This window comes from Rhagoletis pomonella, unplaced genomic scaffold, assembly GCF_013731165.1.
Source record: "Rhagoletis pomonella isolate Grant_MI unplaced genomic scaffold, Rhpom_1.0 Rhpom_scaffold_00007, whole genome shotgun sequence".
Lineage (NCBI taxonomy): Eukaryota > Metazoa > Arthropoda > Insecta > Diptera > Tephritidae > Rhagoletis > Rhagoletis pomonella.
This window is the reverse complement of record NW_023458561.1, coordinates 20,977,148-20,995,537: the sequence shown is the minus strand read 5'-3', so window position 1 is coordinate 20,995,537 and position 18,390 is coordinate 20,977,148. Positions and strand designations below refer to the sequence as shown.

Below are 18,390 nucleotides of genomic sequence, written 5' to 3'. Positions count from 1 at the left end.
TTTTTAACATGGCGATGCCCTACGAAGTGACAATTGTCGACCTCTGCAGAACATTTGAATTTGTTCTGAGCTGACTCTGTCCTTAGATAGTTCATATAACAACAGTTCCTAGATAGATCAAAAAGAGTCACCTCCGGGCTGGAACAAATGTGTGTGCGTGTGAACAAATTGAAGGATTTCTTTCTCGGGAGAAACAAATTCCCGAAGAACAAACTCCCTGGGAGTATTCAGAATTGGGCTGTATGAATGTATGTATGTATGTATGTCAAATCGAACTTTCTGATACTACCTTTTGTCTATTTGAAAAATATAATAAAAATTAAAAAGTTAAATTAAAAAATTAAAAATTAAAAGTTTACCTCTCCAAGCGCCCTCACTTGACTTGAATCGTGCTAGCGAAGCAGTCAACGGCACTGTGAATATTCTTCGAAATGATAGAGAAAATGCTGACACACATTTCTCTGATATATTTTCAAAAGTTACCGATATCGCTAAGGAATTGGATTTTGACATTGTCCTTCCTTGGAGAGCGAATAGACAAAATTTTCAGGCTAATTATCGTGAAAGAGACATTGAAAATTTTTGATTTGAACTTATTACTTTCATCTAAAATTGGGGAATATAATGCGCCTTACGAAAAAAATAATGCTATCGAACGCGTAAAATCGCTGGGAAAACGATGCGAACTTTTCTTAGAAACAGACGGTATCAATTTGGAAAGAGAGTATAAAGTGTGGTTGGAACGATGGATAAATAAGGAAAGTGAAAAGCCATTCCCAAAATCAGCAGCAGAAGTTCTTGGTAAATGCGACGAATATACTTTTCCATTGATTAACAAACTCCTCCGCATTCTGGTCACACTTCCAGCTAGTAACGCTACTTCCGAAAGAAGTTTTTCAACCCTTCGCCGGTTGAAAACATGGTTGCGTCGTACCATGAATGAAGAAAAACTGATAGGACTAGCACTTTTACACGCACACTTAGATATTGAAATTGACACCGAAATGATAATAGAAAGATTCGCAAAAGGAAAGCGCAAAATTGAATTTGCAATTTAAATTATTACAATAAAAATTCTGAATAAGTTGTTAAGTTACTTAATTACATCCTTCATTCTACCAACATTGTAAGCAAGAAATAAGTATTTTTATGTATATATTGCATTAATAAACCAAAGGTATAACTTTGTAACTTTTTTTCTTTAAATAGTACATGCAATTGTTTTATTAGATCTTACACCAAACTCACAAAATGAAAAGTAATATTATATAACAAAACACTTTACTTCACACTTCATAAAAAATACTCGAACCTATATTTGCATGAAAAATAAATTAGGGTTAGATGCCTGTAATTTAACGTTATTGACAAGTTGATCCCAATTTTAAGTGTGATTAGTGGGTGATTTCTCATTCTGTTTGTGGTTTGAAAACCACAAAATAATTTCTATTTATGTACAGCCTCTCAGGGATAATTAATTAGGTTTGTACATCTGCTTGCATCCACAAAAAAACTTAAAAATTAAACTCTTCGTAATCTTCATAAGCATAGAAAATTCAAAATTTCGAGGTTGATTATCCAGCTTTTCACTTCGATGGCGTATTTTTAATGCGCGTCAAGCTTTGCCCCAATTTCTCAATTTCTGTATTTTATAAATATATATGTATGTATGTGTATCTACTAGATAAAATTTAACAAAACAACAACAAAGGTGACTTGCATTCTGCTCTAAAAATATGCAGAGAAATAGCGGTACATTTATTTTTCAAAACAATTTTAAATACAGGTGTCCCTGGAGCTTTTGCAAGTGAATGCGATTATCATAAACTCAAAACTCCGTCACTCACTCAAATGTAGTCACTGCGTTGAAAGTTCATAAAAGATTTAAACATGCAAATTTTAGCTAGAATATAAACGAGACGAATTAAGAATCAAATAAATAAGAGACAAACTGTACAGTTAAAAGAAAAGCACCTGAGCGGGCGCAATGACAAGCCATCGTGACAGTGCGTATGATTGATTGTAAACTGATCAGTTGGCCGTTATTTATTAGCATATGTGAAGCATGTGAGCATGCCACCCGCGATCACTTTTCTGTTATTACTTACATATGTACATATGTTTGTAAGTATGTATGAGATGCCGAGCAGATATTGAAATGGAAACTCCGCAAATACCGCAATAGAGGCAGGCATGTATTTAGGGCATAACCGTATTGGAGTAAATCTATGTTCATACATACATACATACATACATACATACATACATAATATGTATGTAAATCAGTGGATATTTATTTTTAGTTTTTTATTTTTAAGCTACGCCTCGCGACAAGTTGGCAAGTGTATAGCTGGTTATGATGAGCTGATGCGATGCCGCGTGCCGTTTTGGACAGCTACATTCGTATATACATACATATATATGTATGTACGAGGGGAGACTGAAAAGTTTTTAGGCTAAGGTATGAAAATAGCTGATAGAAATGTATACAACTTTGTTTTTTTTTTATATAATCTCCCTCTACTTCGATTTCTTACATTTATCATAAAGAGCTTTTAATTCAGAGGAAAAATATTCGCCGTCTTTATATTCGAATAGCAGGCGCATCTAACAACACGCAACATCTAGTTTCATGTTCACCACACTGCCAGATTTGGCTTCCATGTTGTATACTTTTACACACAATTGCTTTTCATTTTAGCGACGAAAATTTTGCGTAGCGATTGTCAGAATTCCAAATACATAGTCTCCGCTCATTGTATTTTTTTACGAAGATAGTCGATGAACGGATACCTTAACAATCCCCAAAAACAGGTGTAACTACAGTGTGTGGACGCCCTGCCCTGCGATTATCTTCCATCGACTCCCTGCCATGATTGAATTCTCGGTTCCAATGTTTGGAGGTGGAAAATGAAGGTCCAGAACCAATATACTGTAGACATCTCTTAAAATATTTCCGCCGGCATTTTGATTTTCTTTGTGAGGAATTTGATGACAGCTCCGATGCTTACGGCTCAATTACTAAAAGCGTAATGATATTAATGAAATGAAACTCAGTATTTATACTGCTAAAGATATTAGCAATTAGTTACATGTAGAACAAGACATTAATGTCACTTTAAGCTGTTTAGGCTCAACATTATTAAGCCTCCCCTCGTATAACTCTCCTATTATCTAGATCTGAGTACTATTCGTACTCAGCGGGAAAGTGTTATAAGCCCCAGTCGAAAAAAGAAGCAGCGGGGGCACCAAGCCATCTTGTGCCTCATCCATAAATGTGAGCTTAAGCTACGACTAATTTTCAGTTCAAATTCTTGAGCTGGGAGTGAAAAATTGTATATTCACATGAACTCAGGCTTGCAAGGGCTTTCGAGGTCCCTGAATTTGAATCTGAAAAAAAGAAAACAAAACGGCCGATCCAATATTGCGTCTAAAATCTTAAACACAATAACTTTGTTAAAAATAATTATAAGAATGGCTTATCTTTAAATTATTTAAGAGTTAATAGGTTAGCTAAATTCTAATCTGAAATCAAAATAACAAAAAACAAAATGGCCGATCCAATATGGCGCCTGAAATAAAAAAAATGTGGTGAATTTGAAAAATATTTATTAAATTCAGGTAAAATTGAGTTATATTTAAGTATGTAGTAGGGATGTTCAAATAAGATTGGTGTTTCCAAAAACCGTTTTTTTTAAATTTGGTTAATGATCTTTTTCAGTTTTTTTTATAATTTAGGTGTTAATCGTTTTTTTGCTTTTAAACCGAAAACCGAAAATTCAGTTTTTACATTAAGCAGCAATGGCAATGCAATTCTTCGAGATAGGAAAAAAAATTTTACGGCATACCACAAACTTCAAATTAATTACTCAATTTTTGTTTGCTGATCCAGTAGCTAAGCATAATCGATTGTGATGTCGACTGTGAATATTGAAATTTCGTACAAGGTTTGAAAAGTTGATTTATATATCGTTTGTTAAAACATAACCCATATTTTAATACAAAATTAACAGAAAAAAAATTACCATGAAAAATATTGGACAATCGCAATTATTGTTTTAACTAATTTGCGTTGCATAGCAGTAAGTAATTAGTGTATGTGAAAATTTAATTTACTTTGATATCGATGTGTTTTGGGTTTTTGCAAAGTTTTTTGCAATTCGGTTTGTTTTCGGTAAACCGAAGAGATTAGGTTTTTAATACAGTTTTTTTTAACGGATTAAAACCTGAATAAAAAACCGCGATTATCATCATGCCCATCGCCAGTTTATATTTAAAATTCTAAATTAAAAATGGTACTGAATTATAATATAACCATGTTTACGCGTATCTTGCACGAAATCGGTTGAAAAAATTTATTTAAAAAAATCACCTTAAAAAAAACGTTCAATATAATATGGTACAAAATCGGAGTTTAAACAAAAGGACGCGGTCGGATTCAATATTTAGCATTATAGTTTAAAATACAATTATCTTGAAACAAAAATAATTTTTTTATTGGTGCGAAAATGACTTACGACATTTTATTTAAACTGTTTGTATTAAAAAATTCACTTGAATATTTCATTAAATACTAATCAGTTGACCGTAATAAAAAACTTAAAATGAATCCTTATATAGAACTGACATGTAGAATAAAAACCCATTTTACAAAGTTAAAATCGATCGCCCTTATCGCTTTTGGCGTTCTTTTAAACTTTAGCATTACATTTTTTTGTTACAGAGCGCTTCGTCAACTGACACTTTCACACTGATTTAGCCAACCCAAGAGAATAAGACGGCAAAATCAATACTTCATTTTTGGATTTATGGGCACGAATTGGGGACCGAATATCACCGCCCGCTGCTTTTTTTTCGACAGGCGCTTATTACATTTTACTGCAGGGTAAGAACAGTATTCAGATCTAAATAATAGTAGAGTTTTACAAAGGGAGGCTGAAAATATTTGAGCCTAAGTAACTAAGTAATGTTTTGCCTAGCTGTAACTAATTGCTATAAATATTTGTTGGCGGTTTTTTCTTTCGAATACGCTTGTACATATATACATCCATACTACTATATATATGTATGTATGTATGTGTGTATATAAAAATATGTATGTACATATCTACGCCAAAAAATGGATTCAATTAGATAATCTCTTCTTGCTGCTGTTACCAAGTTCATTTCACTTTTCACGCGTTGCTGTGTCCTAATTATTTCTCTTTTTTAGATTTTTAAAACCATATGCACATGGAAATTTTGTAGTACTCATATAAATATCTATAAGTATTTGCACACTTTTACCAACCCACACATTTATCAATAACTTGTGCGCAGAAACAGTTATCGGACCATTTGTTATGATATTTTTTTTACTAACTTTTTGTTGAAGTTGTTCCCGACCTACCCCAAGCAAAATTTTGCCGCTAAATTCTTGAAAACTACTGGTTTCTAAGCACTTTTAATTGATAGAAAATAATTACTCAGCAAATTCAACGGGTTTTATGTAATTGTATAGAAATTGTCTATAATTGCTGGCGATAAGATAATAAAGATACGGACAGTTTCATATCACTGCCTAATGGTGAAAAGGTGCCAAGTCCACTTTTTTAAAAATTTATTTTTTGATACAGAATGATAATGCGATACGACATAGATTTATCGTCTCTTCTGAACAATCAAAAAAAATGAACTTGACACCTTTTCACGTTTAGGTAACGGCCTTTAGGGCCTCCTGGTGCCTTCATATGTATGGATGTACATACATATGTATATTTTTTTATCTACTTTTAATAATTAGGATATGGACGATTTGCGCATTTATTTTTATAAATACTTTGGGTATACATTAGGGTGGTCCAAAAATGCATGTGAAAAAGTAAAGTCGGAATTTTTATGCTCTCTGTTCTATACTGAAAAAAATGTACCCCTATTTTTTATTTTGAAATCAAAAAAATATTTAGAGGTCGCTCAAAGCGCTTAAAGTTTTCCATGTATGTTACTATATGGGGAAAACCACTTTTCGTAGAAATGGTATAGAGTTCTTGAAAATCATTATTTTTCGATCGGGAAGCTTTGTTTCTCTTCAGGAGACTCCAGACAATAATACCCAATTATTTTTTTAACCATTTTTTTATAGTAACTATATCTTATAGGTCCGCCAAACCCCCAGAAAATGCCATGGGGGATAAATAAAAAATTTTTAGCGTTTAAAACGGTTATTGGTAGTCTCGTGAAGAAAACCAGAGTTTTCAGATTGAAAAATATTGATTTTCAAGAGTTCCATATCATTTCAACGAAAAGTATTTTTATCCCATATAAAATACATGGGAAATTTTGAGCGCTTTGAGCGGCCTCTAAATATTTTTTGATTTTTAAATAAAGAATAGGGGTAAATTTTTTTCGATATAGAACAATCCTAGCATTAAAATTCCGGCTTTACTTATTTTGGACCACCCTAGTATACATAAATACACACATATGTAAATAAGATTGATTGTATACATTAAGAATGTAAAATGTAACGTACCTTTTCAGCAATAGCATCACAATCCAAGAAAAGTTAAGTTCCTATGTAAAAATGTCATAGCGATGTCATGTCGATTAACAATTGCTCATTAGAAGAAAATATGTCTTAATTTTTACCATGGGAGCGTATATACACTGTAAAAATAAAAGGCGTTTTTATAGAATTTTTAGTTTTTTGGGTTATTACACTTTTGCGGCAAAGGTACGACATTGAGTTGCGAAATTGTTTATGCCTATCTACATTCATATCTATACATACATGGTTGACGCTCTACCACACTTTTTCCGTAGATATATTCCTTATCGCCTGGTTTTAATTGACTAAATCCTTTAATGTTCGTATGCTGATTTCAAACTCAAAAAATAGAGTTGTTCTTATTTAATTGTTCTTAAATTGTCATCCAAGTCGTTTTCGTATATCTCAAACAATATTGTACTTTCTGCTAACATTTCCTTATTTAACATTTAAAGACTTTTGTCTTTCGAAAGACTGTGGTGAGTAGAAAGACAGTTGCCAGAATTGCACTGTTATCTTGTTTTCTATACGATAGCCGAATGACAGAACATAAAGCGAGAAAGCTGTTTTATTAATTCACCTGCTTATTGCACCATGTACCCCTACAAAACTTTTGGTGTGCTTAAATTATCTAACACTTGAACCACAGCCACCGTTTTTAATATATCAAGGGCTTATATTCAATATATTAATGTAGATTCTGATATAAAAGTCCACCTAAAACTTAACTGCCATCGGTGATATTAATGATGACCTTGAACAACGCTTGACAGAAGAATTTACTATTAATTTGCAAAGTCAGAATTAACATCAGTGATGACAGGTAAGTCCCACATGGGTTCTAACATCGCAAAGTAGTTTTTGTGAAAATTGCAGATAGAGGTTATTGAATATAAGCAATCGATATTATTTATTTATACTTTTTATAAATCATATCTATATATCGTCGTTCAAAGTACAAAACCGCGTATCGTAATTCTGCAAAACCGCGTAACTGACATTTGCTGTTAAAAATTGGATTTGCTCACACAAGGTCTTGGCCCAATCCTTATCCATTCGACCTGAAATATACTCGCCAGAAATGCGATTGCTTTATAAAAAAGAACCATTTTAAAATATGAGTGTTTTTACTATCTTGAAATTAATTTATGCAACCTTACATACGCGGTTTTGCATTTTGTTGATACGCGGTTTTGTACTTTAAACGACGATATATAAATACGCGAATCGATTTTTTGCCCAGGACAAAAGATCTGTACCGTTCGCTCGATTTTCAAAAATGAGATGCCAAATTGAAGCGCTTGGCCTGTAGATGTGTAAACTGGTTTTAGTTCTCCTGAGTTGCCACCTGTTGAACAATTACCCTTAAATTATTTAACAATCAATGAGGTGTCATATTGAAAGGCTTGGACTGTACCAACCACCTTTTAAAAATTATATTCAAATTATTTAAAAAATAAATCATCTATAACAAGATGGGTATCAATCGAAATGATGAGTTCCACCTGATTAAAAAATCATATTAGGTAAGAAAACTATGAAAGGGGCTTCAGAAAGTAGTAGTTTGAAAATATCTTGGAGAGGGCTGCCACCTGCTTGAAATGTCGAATTTAGTTTACTTATACACAAGTTATATGAAACATCAAAATATGAATGTCAAACGAAGAAGTGATTAAAATCCTTAGTTGGAACACTAAGCATATTTTTGAGGCGTTGGAAGAGGGTTGCCACCCGTTTCAAAAGTTAAATTAAAATTATTTAATAAGTTAAATGTATTATTAAAATATGGGTATCAATCGAAGGAGGTTTGAAATATAAAAATACCGTAGTCAAACAAAATAATGTTAAGAAATCTTTAGTTTAACCATTTAGAATGTTTGAAGACGGATGTTACGTGTTTAAAAAGATAAATTCAAATTATTCAATAATTTTGATGATATATTAAGACATGGGTATCAATTGAAATGGGTTTGAAAAGGCTTTATTCCTGACCTTTATTTAGGAAGGTTGTCATTTGTTCGAAGAATCAAATTCAAATTAGTTCATCAGTTTATTGAAATACATGTGTATCACAATGTCAGATGAAAGAGATGTAAAAAGATTATAGTTTGAGAATACTTTTGAAAGGGAATTTCAAAAATGAGAGGTCAAATTAAAGACCTTACCTGTAGATGTGTGGTAAGGTTTTGATTTTATTTTCTAATTAAGAACTTTTTTCATCGGTATAGGGTGATTTGAAATTTGATGAAATTGAAAACAGACCACTCTTCACTGGCACTCGGATCTTTTATAACTCTGACTAAAATTTGAAATATTTTTTAAGTTTTAGACACTAAGTTTTGGGCGTTTTAAAACCATGCGGGTTCCTTAGTATTTTCAAAATTAAACATTTTTTTAGTGAGTTTGAGGCCGTTTTATATGAAAAAGTATTGTGGTAAAACCAATAATAGTTTATAAACAGTAGAATTTATAGCTGCCATTTCGGAGATCACCACATTTCCACATCAGACTTCTTCATCGCGGTCATTGGGTTTCGACACAGCAACCCCAGCATACAAAGTCAGTGGTCTACCCACTGCGCTAAGTTCGCCTTATAAACTATTGTTGCTTTTTTCACTTTTTCATATGCCAACCCAACTACAATCAATTACAATTAAAAGAAAAATAAACTACTTTTCTTATTGAAAAGTTGAATGTTGACAATTTCACTATTTTGACGAGCTTCGCGAACTCCAAGTCGACGCGAACGCGTTATATGTAGACGGACCTTTATACTCATAGAAAGTACAAAAGTTACCCAAAGCAACACCTCAAATTTGTAATTTGACTTAGATCAAGGCTGTCGAAACTGCAGCCCCCGGGAGTGTGTAGTATCAACCTGATCTCTATGGCTGTGCCGGTGGCACGCGTGCTCCGTTTACCTGCCGCCGACTCGACGACACGACCAAATTTTCTATATATGAAACCTAGAAACTAGAATTAAAACATTTTGGTTTGGTTTTTAAACCACGAACTTTTTGGTTTTAATTTTAGACCACTCATAGCAAAACATCATTTTCTCGACTCCCTGGACTAAAATTTAAACCAGAATATATTAAAAATTGCTTAAAACTATTGACTGGTTTAAAAAGTAGACTATAGAAGATTAAAAAAGGCAGTAGTCGCAGCTCGGCTAAAAAATTAAACCAAAATTTTTGACCATGAGGCGCTTCCCGATTTGCAGGGGTTTACCGGAAGTCGTTCCCGGTCACCACCTTCCTAAGGTTTATTAATGGCGGAAACAGCCTTTTCTGTAAAACTTGCAAATCGTGGAGTAACTGGAACAGGGCTACTATGTTGGATTGGAATCAAGCAATTATTATTGAATAATAGTTCAAATTTAATTAACGCTGCTTTTACACGTTCAATAAATTGCTTTCAATCCGCTCACACACATGAGTTGTCCAAAAAACCATTTTTTTAAATGTCAATTATACCAATTTACAAAAATTTGTACTAAATGTAAAAATCAGTACAAACTCAAAAAACTAGTAGATTTTGAGTACTGATTTCGGGCTCTAAAAAATCAGTACAATAAAAAAATAAGTATATGTACTGATTAAAACAGCGCATCAGGCTACCCTACATGTGACGGGCGTGACGAACATAATCTTTTTCGGAAAGTAACGTACATAAATACCTAAAAGCAATTTGCACATAGTTTGTGACGGAGTTGACGTTAAAGTATTCGGTGCTTCAATAAATCATAAAATATTCAGGACTTGAATGAATAAACTTGAAAAGAATACTTTTGCAATGTTGGCGAACTGTTTTCTTCATTGGCCGTTTAACTAACATAAAAAAGGCAAGGGATACGAAAATCAGTATTGTTAATATTAAAGAAAATTAACCTATAATAGTTGCGTTCCTTATCTCCCAGAAATAGTCAGAAAAAGTCCGAAATAGTCTGATTTAGTCCAAAAAGCGTTCCTCAACTCGAAAATGACAACAAAAATGAGAGAGCAACACTCAGTGAGAGTGACTCTCTTCAGTCCGAAGTAGTCAGACTAATTTTTTCGTGGCAAAATCTTGAAAAGTGACAAACTCAACTGAATTTAAATTAACGGAAATTAAAGAATACGCAAAATGGACTAAAAATTTGGTTTTTTGCGTTCCTTTACTTTTAGTCTTTTAGTCATTATAGATACTTCTGTTGTAATATGGCAAAGCAAAATACTGTATGTTCAAGTTCAAATTTAACAGTTATTATTAAAAGTAAATGATGTATGGAGAATATTATGTGTGTCGGTAAGTGAAAGCTGGTTATATTAATAAGTGTACATTGTTATTTATTGCGTAATAGACTTTGGTTAAAAAATCTGGGGCACTTGTACCCAGGGCGTTTACCTACGTAACAAATAGAAAAGTAATCCAAGCAACCAGTGGCAACCGCATACATATTCGGCTTATCAAAGCTTAGTCTCTCATAATTCCTTCGTGAATTCAATCGCATAGTTTCGACATTGACTACCTATTTTTATATTCAAATACTTGTTTCTTCATTTTCAAAATCCGTATGCATGGACAGGTGTTTATCTAATTACACATACAAAGATATACATCCATGCAGAATGCGCTATCAATGGCTGATGTAAATTTTCACGCTAATTTGTTCAGCGCCCAGGGTAGCTAGGCTTATCAAAATGGGTTAGCCGTTTGGTAGTAATTGTGTAGATATGTATGTATATGCATACATATGTATATTAAGCATCTGTAGTGTAGTGTAGTGTAGTGACGTTTACGTGCTCTTCACCTGTCTAGACCATGTCAACCCAAAGTCATTGACATTGATAATATTCCTAACTGTTTTGAATCGTTGATGCAAATGTATTTGGAAGCAGTGTGTATAAATACTAAAAACGTATGCAAGTTAGGTGTTTCGATGCATCTATGGAAAAATACCAATTTCTGTCATGTCAGCAGCGAGTGATCTTAATGGCCCAAAGAGCTTACACGCTCTAGCCACCTAATTCTATTGTAATACTTTTGTTAAAATTCCATTGCTGATAGTGATTAATTGAATATGTTAGCACGAATAAATATTAACATATTACAGCGCATTAAGACCACCATTAAAAATAGCAAAAGTGCAAGTTGCTAGGAGGTGTTTAATTTCATTTCATAACAACGTGCGGCAGTTTATTATGTATGTATGTATGTGTGTATAAAAAACATCAATAACGTCGTTTTTGGTTTTTCTCTGGCGTAAGGATTTTTTAAAAGGACTTTGGCTAAGTCAAAACTTTATTTCAAAAATGCATTGCAATGTAGAATAGCAAGATGCGTATCAAATAAAAGAGAAAATTCTATAAAATTGAAAAAAAAGTTTTTGTGAACAAGGACGAATACTTATTGCATATGTTTTTTAAACCTTTATGAATGTCCTTGAAATTTTTATATTTATTAAAAGAAAAAAAATATACATATGTTAAGAACTAATACGTATGTACATTCCCACATTCTCGAACTTCGACTAGAGATGCCGCTTTTAAATAGATTAAATGGAAGATCGATTAATCGAGCCCTTCCGATTCGATTTGTTTCGAATTTTTAGTTCCGAATCGATCCGTGAATCGATCCAAATAATACAAGAATCAAAATTCGGTTTTTTCTTAATTGATGCATATCACATTGCACAGGAAAATCTAAAAAATTTGAATTTTACGCTGCTTCTTACGAACTTCAGGGCTCCTCAGGGAAGGCCTTGATAAAATGTCACAAATATTAGAAATACACAGACTAAATAGTAGTTTTTTGCTCGGAAATGGCTAGATATTATATCCAGATGTAATTTCGAGTATTACTCGAAGCGCAAATTGGAACAAAATTATATTGAAAAAATTAAAGCATTTCAAACATTTGGGGGATAGCTCTTCGGCATGAAACAATCACGGCAATGTACAGGACTGAATACCTATTCTGACTTAAATCAATCGATATGCCGTTTTTATACCCGAGCGCACTTGTGCACAAGGGTATATTAATTTTGTTCACATAACGGTTGTTTGTAACAGCCAAAACGAATCGAGATAGATATAGACAAATGTATACATAAATGATCAGGATGAAAAAAGAAATCGATTAAGCCATAAATTGAGATATCTCAACGAAATTTGGTATGTAGGTTTCCCTTAATCCAAGGTAGGTTGGTATTGAAAATGGGCGAAATCGGACTTTAACCACGCCCACTTCCCATATAACGGTAATTTCCAGAAATACGAAAACTGCGATATTTTAGTAACTACTGAAGATAATTCACTCAAAATTGATATTTACAATAATTTTTAGACGAAAAATAAGAATATTATAAATTTTTGGAAAATGGGCGTAGCCACGCCCACTTATGGTTACATGTGTATATCTTGGTAACCGCTGCACCAATTTCTTCCAAACTTGGCACAGTTGTTGGCCTTCGCATAAAATACCAAATGGCCGAAAATTTTTAAAATGGCTCAATAACCACGCCTACTTCCCATATAACGGTAATTTTCAGAAATACGAAAACTGCAATATTTTAGTAACTACTGGAGATTATTCACTCAAAATTGATATTTATAATAAGTTTTAGACGAAAAATAAGAATATTATAAATTTTTGGAAAATGGGCGTTGCCACGCCCACTTATGGTTACATGTGTATATCTTGGTAACCGCTACACCAATTTCTTCCAAACTTGGCACAGTTGTTGGCCTTGGTACAGCATAAAAAACCGCCGAAACTTTTTAAAATCGGACAATAACCACGCCCACATCCCATATAACGGTAATTTAGAGAAATACAAAATCTTCGATAAATCATTAAATATTGAAGCTAATTTTTTCAAAATTGATGCTTGCAACAATTCTTTACCAAGAAATACGTTTATGGTAAAATTTTGGAAAATGGGAGTGGCACCGCCCACTTATGATCACATATATGTATCTCGGTAACCGTTCTACCAATTTGTACCAAACTCGGTATGGTTATTGTACTTGCCACGTGTAAGCAAAACGTTGAAAATTATTGAAATCGGACTAAACGGCCGATTCTCATATAACGGTAAATTTAAGAAATGCTTGAAACTTCAATATTTCGAAATTGAAGGACGCTATTTTACTCAAAATTGATACACCTCGGCTTACCATCTAGCAGAAGGTTTCGGAAGGGTGAAAAAACATATATTTAATACTTGCGCCGGGTATTTAATGTTCGGCTCCGCCCGAACTTAGCCTTTCTTACTTGTTTATTTATATTTGGCATGGTGTTTTCACCCTTTCCATATTCCAGTTTTGATCTTGCAAAATCATTATACAAAAGCTTTCGTATATATGGATCTTTAATCTTTTAATAAAGGCAAGAGAAGCAAAAGCATTTGGCATTACATAATTAAGATGCTCAACAAATGTAAAAGTAGAGTCAAATAAATACAACACCTAAATCCCGTATTTTGAGAACACGAGATGACAGCGTATCAGAAATATGATAGGATGAAGATATCTTATACTGGATGATCTTCGAATAAGTTACAACAAAGCATTTTGTGTATTAACTTCTAACCTATTTGACACCACTCAGTGAAATTATTCAACTCAGCTTGAAGAGTTAAAACATCAGATAGACTTCCAATTCTCAAGAAAATTTTTAAATCATTGGCATACAAAAGAAAATTACAGCAATTAATGTAACAACTATAAAAATGACGAAGAAAAGAGGCCCAAGTATACTTCCTTGTGGAACTCCCGAGGTCGCGATATAGGTAAATGATTTAACATTGACAATCACAACGTAGTTTATTCTATTGCTTAGATAGGACTCAACCCAGCGTAAAAATGTGGAATGAAAACCTAATTTTGTAAGCTTAGACAGTAGCAGTTCATGGGAGACTCTATCGAAAGCTTTGGATATATCTGTGTAAATAGCATCTACTTGCTACCCATCTGTAAAAGATGAAATGCAATAATTAGAGAATACAGGAAGATTACTAATTGTAGAGCGTCCAGGAACGAAACCATGCTGAGCTGAACAAATAAAATGCTTGAAAGCAAAAGTTAATTTTGCCATAACGATTTTTTTCAAAGAGCTTGAAATTGTTGGAAGTTTCGAGATTTGGTGTTAGTTGGAGATTTCAGTTTTACTGCCACTTTTATGAACGGGAGTGATGAGCGTGATTCCAGTCATCTAAAAATATGCCTGCTTTTAATGATAAGTTAGATAGTGGAAAACAATCGTTGACGCACAATGTTTAAGAAGAAAGAAAAAAAAAACACAGTTGCGTATTATTATTGGAAGTCTCCTGAAGAGAAACAGAGTTTTCCGAACGAAAAATATCGACTTTCAAGAATTCTATGGCATTTCTACGACAATTTTTTTTCCCCATAAATAAATCTAAAACGTATGGGCTTTGAGGCAGTTCTAAATATTATTTTTTTCAAAGACAAAAGAATACGGTTATTCTTTTTTCCATTTAGAAAAATCCTAGGGGGTGAGAGCTAAACATTTTAAACTATTTTTTGCTCACCCTAATGTACATATCGTCGTTTAAAGTACAAAACCGCGTATGTGAGGTTGCATAAATTATTTTCTAGAGAGTAAAAACACTCATATTTCAAAATGGTTCTCTTTTTTTTATAAAGAAATCGCATTTCTGGCTAGTATATTTCAGGACTAATGGATAGGGATTGAGCCAAGAGCTTGTGTGAGCAAATCCAGTTTTTGGCAGCCAAAGTCAGTTACGCGGTTTTACAGAATGACGATACGCGATTTTGTACTTTAAACGACGATATGTATAAACATATATTAGATTATAAATTGCTAGCTTCTTTTTGCAAAGGCAAAATAGATATATGTTTTAGTTTTGTGCAAAAAATTCTAAATTTTTTTTCGAAAGAGGTATATGGTAAATAAGAATAGATAAGTGTAATTCCGTTTGTAGAGATCGCAGTTATTTTCTTACTGCTAAAATCATCTACACAATGTCAATTAAAGTCTTGAGAGCAAGCATATTGTCATGAGTTAATTTTATTTTGATACGAGTATTTAAAGAATATTTTTGAGAAATGCTTTGTTGACCTAGTTCCCAAACAAAAATCATCCTGCTTAACTATTTGGACGATTTGGGCTTTCAGGTTATTTGTACTTCATATTACATATATATGCATGTGTATGTATGGACCCAAAAACACTCAACTGTAAGAAAGCATTTTCATTAGCTTATGAATAACAATTTTAATGAAAGTGAAATCAGCGTGCACGTGCATTTAAAATTAATAAATGAGCAGTCTATTTTGAAAGTGGCATAAGTTAATTTCATGCCGCTTGGTTTTAGTGATCAGTGATCACTTACCTGTATCTGAACGCGTCTGTTATTCGTTCAACTTCCACAGCCAAAATAAAAGGTTTTGTCATTAGGTTTTTGCGCTAGAATGATTTATAGATGCAACCACTTAAGCACAAAAGATGGAAATGACTTATAATACTTTCAAAATAACCGGCTCAAATGCTCTTCCCCATCAGCTGACATGAATGAGAATTGTCAAGGTGACTCAAAACTAACAGCAAATACCCATATTCGCGTTTACTCACCCACTTGTTCGAGAAGGCGAATGATCTCCAGAATGATGACGTTGGTCTTGCAACACACGCTGATATTGAACGCATTGACGCCACGGAATAGTAAAATGGTTTGGCGTTAGGCGTCGCCACATGCTTATATATATTTAATATATATGTATGTAGTAAGTAAATTGAGGCTGCAAAGAAAATTTCATTCGATGAAATATGTACATAAGTATATCGCACGTTTATTAATATATCGAAGTATTTGAAAATTTTTAGGGAAAAAAAGTTTTATCAATTCATACATTTGATATACAAAAAGACAGATGGATAGACACATATCCTCGCCATGTTTGGGAAGTTTGGTCATCTGTTAGACTGAACATATTCTCCTTATCAAGCTTATTAATTGCATAATGAAATCTCCAAAAACGTAACTTTTGAGTTATGTATGTATGTGTTTTTCGTTATTTTATATAAATTAATAAGTACCCAATAAACATTTGGCTTTGTTAACAATTTGAAAACGATTGTTGAACGTTGTTGTGTTGTGCTTGAAGAGAGTGGCCACCTGTTTAAAAAGTTAAACTCAAATTAAACTGTAGGAAACTAGCCCGGACTTTGATCATGGCCTACTAAAGTTTTCATGTCTCGGCCTAAGTAGTTTTCAAAAAAGTCGAAAAAATAGTTAAAACAAATGTCTGAGCGAAATGAAAGGTTAAGTTAAGGTTATAAAAAAATTTCGTGGGAAATATTTTCGTAGAACATTTTAACCTATTAGCCTAAAAGGGTCATTTTGACCTTTACTTCAATAAATCCCGCAAAAAGCAAATTTGGAAGGTCGTTAGAGGATTGGTATATTCTAGAAAACTATTTTACTAGGAGTCTTCTCATTCAAAAGCTTGATGCTACCAACGTAAAAGCCTCTAAAAATTTAAAATAAAAAATAAAAAAAAGTACTTTTTACAAAAAATTGCTTAAATTTTAGTTTGGAATAACAGTTCCTTCTTGGCACAGATTTTTTGTCTCGATGCATCAGATCGAAAAACATGATTTTTTTTTGGAAATAAAGATGAAACTCGATTTTTTCTAGAAAAATTCGATTTTATCCGAATTTTAGCAACACAAAGTTCGGTTTTAAAAACTCGCCATTTTGGAGCTAAAATTCGATTAAAACTCGAATATCGACGCTTCGAATATCCCATCCCTATTATAGGATAAGTGTACTATTTTAATTTTCAAACAAAAATAACTAAAATACATAACTTAGTATGTATGAAGTGAAGGTAGGTGTGTCTATTGTATGGGGAAGGGACGCGATTTAATTTTCTTTAAGCAGCCTTTTTTTATCTTCAGTAATAGATTGTAGATTTGTAGACTTTTTGTTTACCGATTCACTTAAACTTTGTTTCGCGTCGCTATACACTCTCGCCAATCTTATCACTTTCTTTACATTTCCTTACGAATTGCTCATTAATAAAGAAATGAAAGTACATACATGTGCTATTCGATGGTGCTTCCCCCAATAGATATGGGCTTGTGAAATTCGACTTAAAAATTATAAATAAAAAAATACGTATATATGTACATTTCTATCACGTGCAGTGCAATCCCGATAATTAGTAATAAAATGGGTTAAAAAAATATATGTTTCTTACTAAAACAATAAAATTAAAACTTGAAATCAAATAAAATTAACAAAAAAATTAGTTAAATTAAAATGAAGAAAAAATAAAATAAATTTCATAAAGTAAATGGCATTTAAACAAAAATTTTTTTTCTTTTTTACACAATAAAATCTTGAATTAAAAAAAATATTTAAAACTGAAAATATTAAATACATACCTAAAAATGAAATGAAATTAAAAAAAGCTTTTTTAAGCCTACTTTATTTTTTATGAATAAAGCCATACGACTTTTGTGCTAGAATAACAAAAGTCTTTCGAACTATCTTGTCATCTGTCTTTCATTTGTCTTACGAAAGGGCTTTCACTGAATCCATCGTAGGTTCGCAATATCTATTAGTTCAACCACAATTTATGAGGAAAGAAACCTAAATACTTTCATATCATAAAAATTAACTTATTAAAAAAAAAAATCTCAAATAAAACCAAAAGATAAAACAGAGTAATTTTTATGCAAGAACGCAACCGACTTCAATATTCGTATAAAAATTAAATTTTTTCATGATCCAGTGATCGCATCTAAATCAAATTAGTATGGGACCACTGTGAGACACTACTTTTCCGATAGAAAAAGAATTATCGGTTGACCTGGACCAAAGTTATGCG

At 32.6% G+C, this 18,390-nt stretch overlaps 1 protein-coding gene across 3 annotated transcripts in view; it reads right to left on the bottom strand.

Annotated features, from left to right (window-relative positions):
* LOC118742435 (electron transfer flavoprotein beta subunit lysine methyltransferase-like) overlaps positions 1-16,289 on the bottom strand; it is a 59,386-nt gene extending 43,097 nt beyond the window's left edge. For 2 of the 3 annotated variants that reach the window (XM_036474500.1, XM_036474501.1), the window contains exon 1: positions 16,127-16,289. In XM_036474500.1, coding sequence (XP_036330393.1) covers positions 16,127-16,248 — 122 coding nt within the window. In that variant the 5' untranslated portion in view covers positions 16,249-16,289. Of the gene's footprint in view, positions 1-6,511; positions 6,646-16,126 lie in introns of all 3 variants that reach the window. The other variant, XM_036474502.1, reaches the window with a different exon arrangement.
* Positions 16,290-18,390: the final 2,101 nt, after the last annotated feature.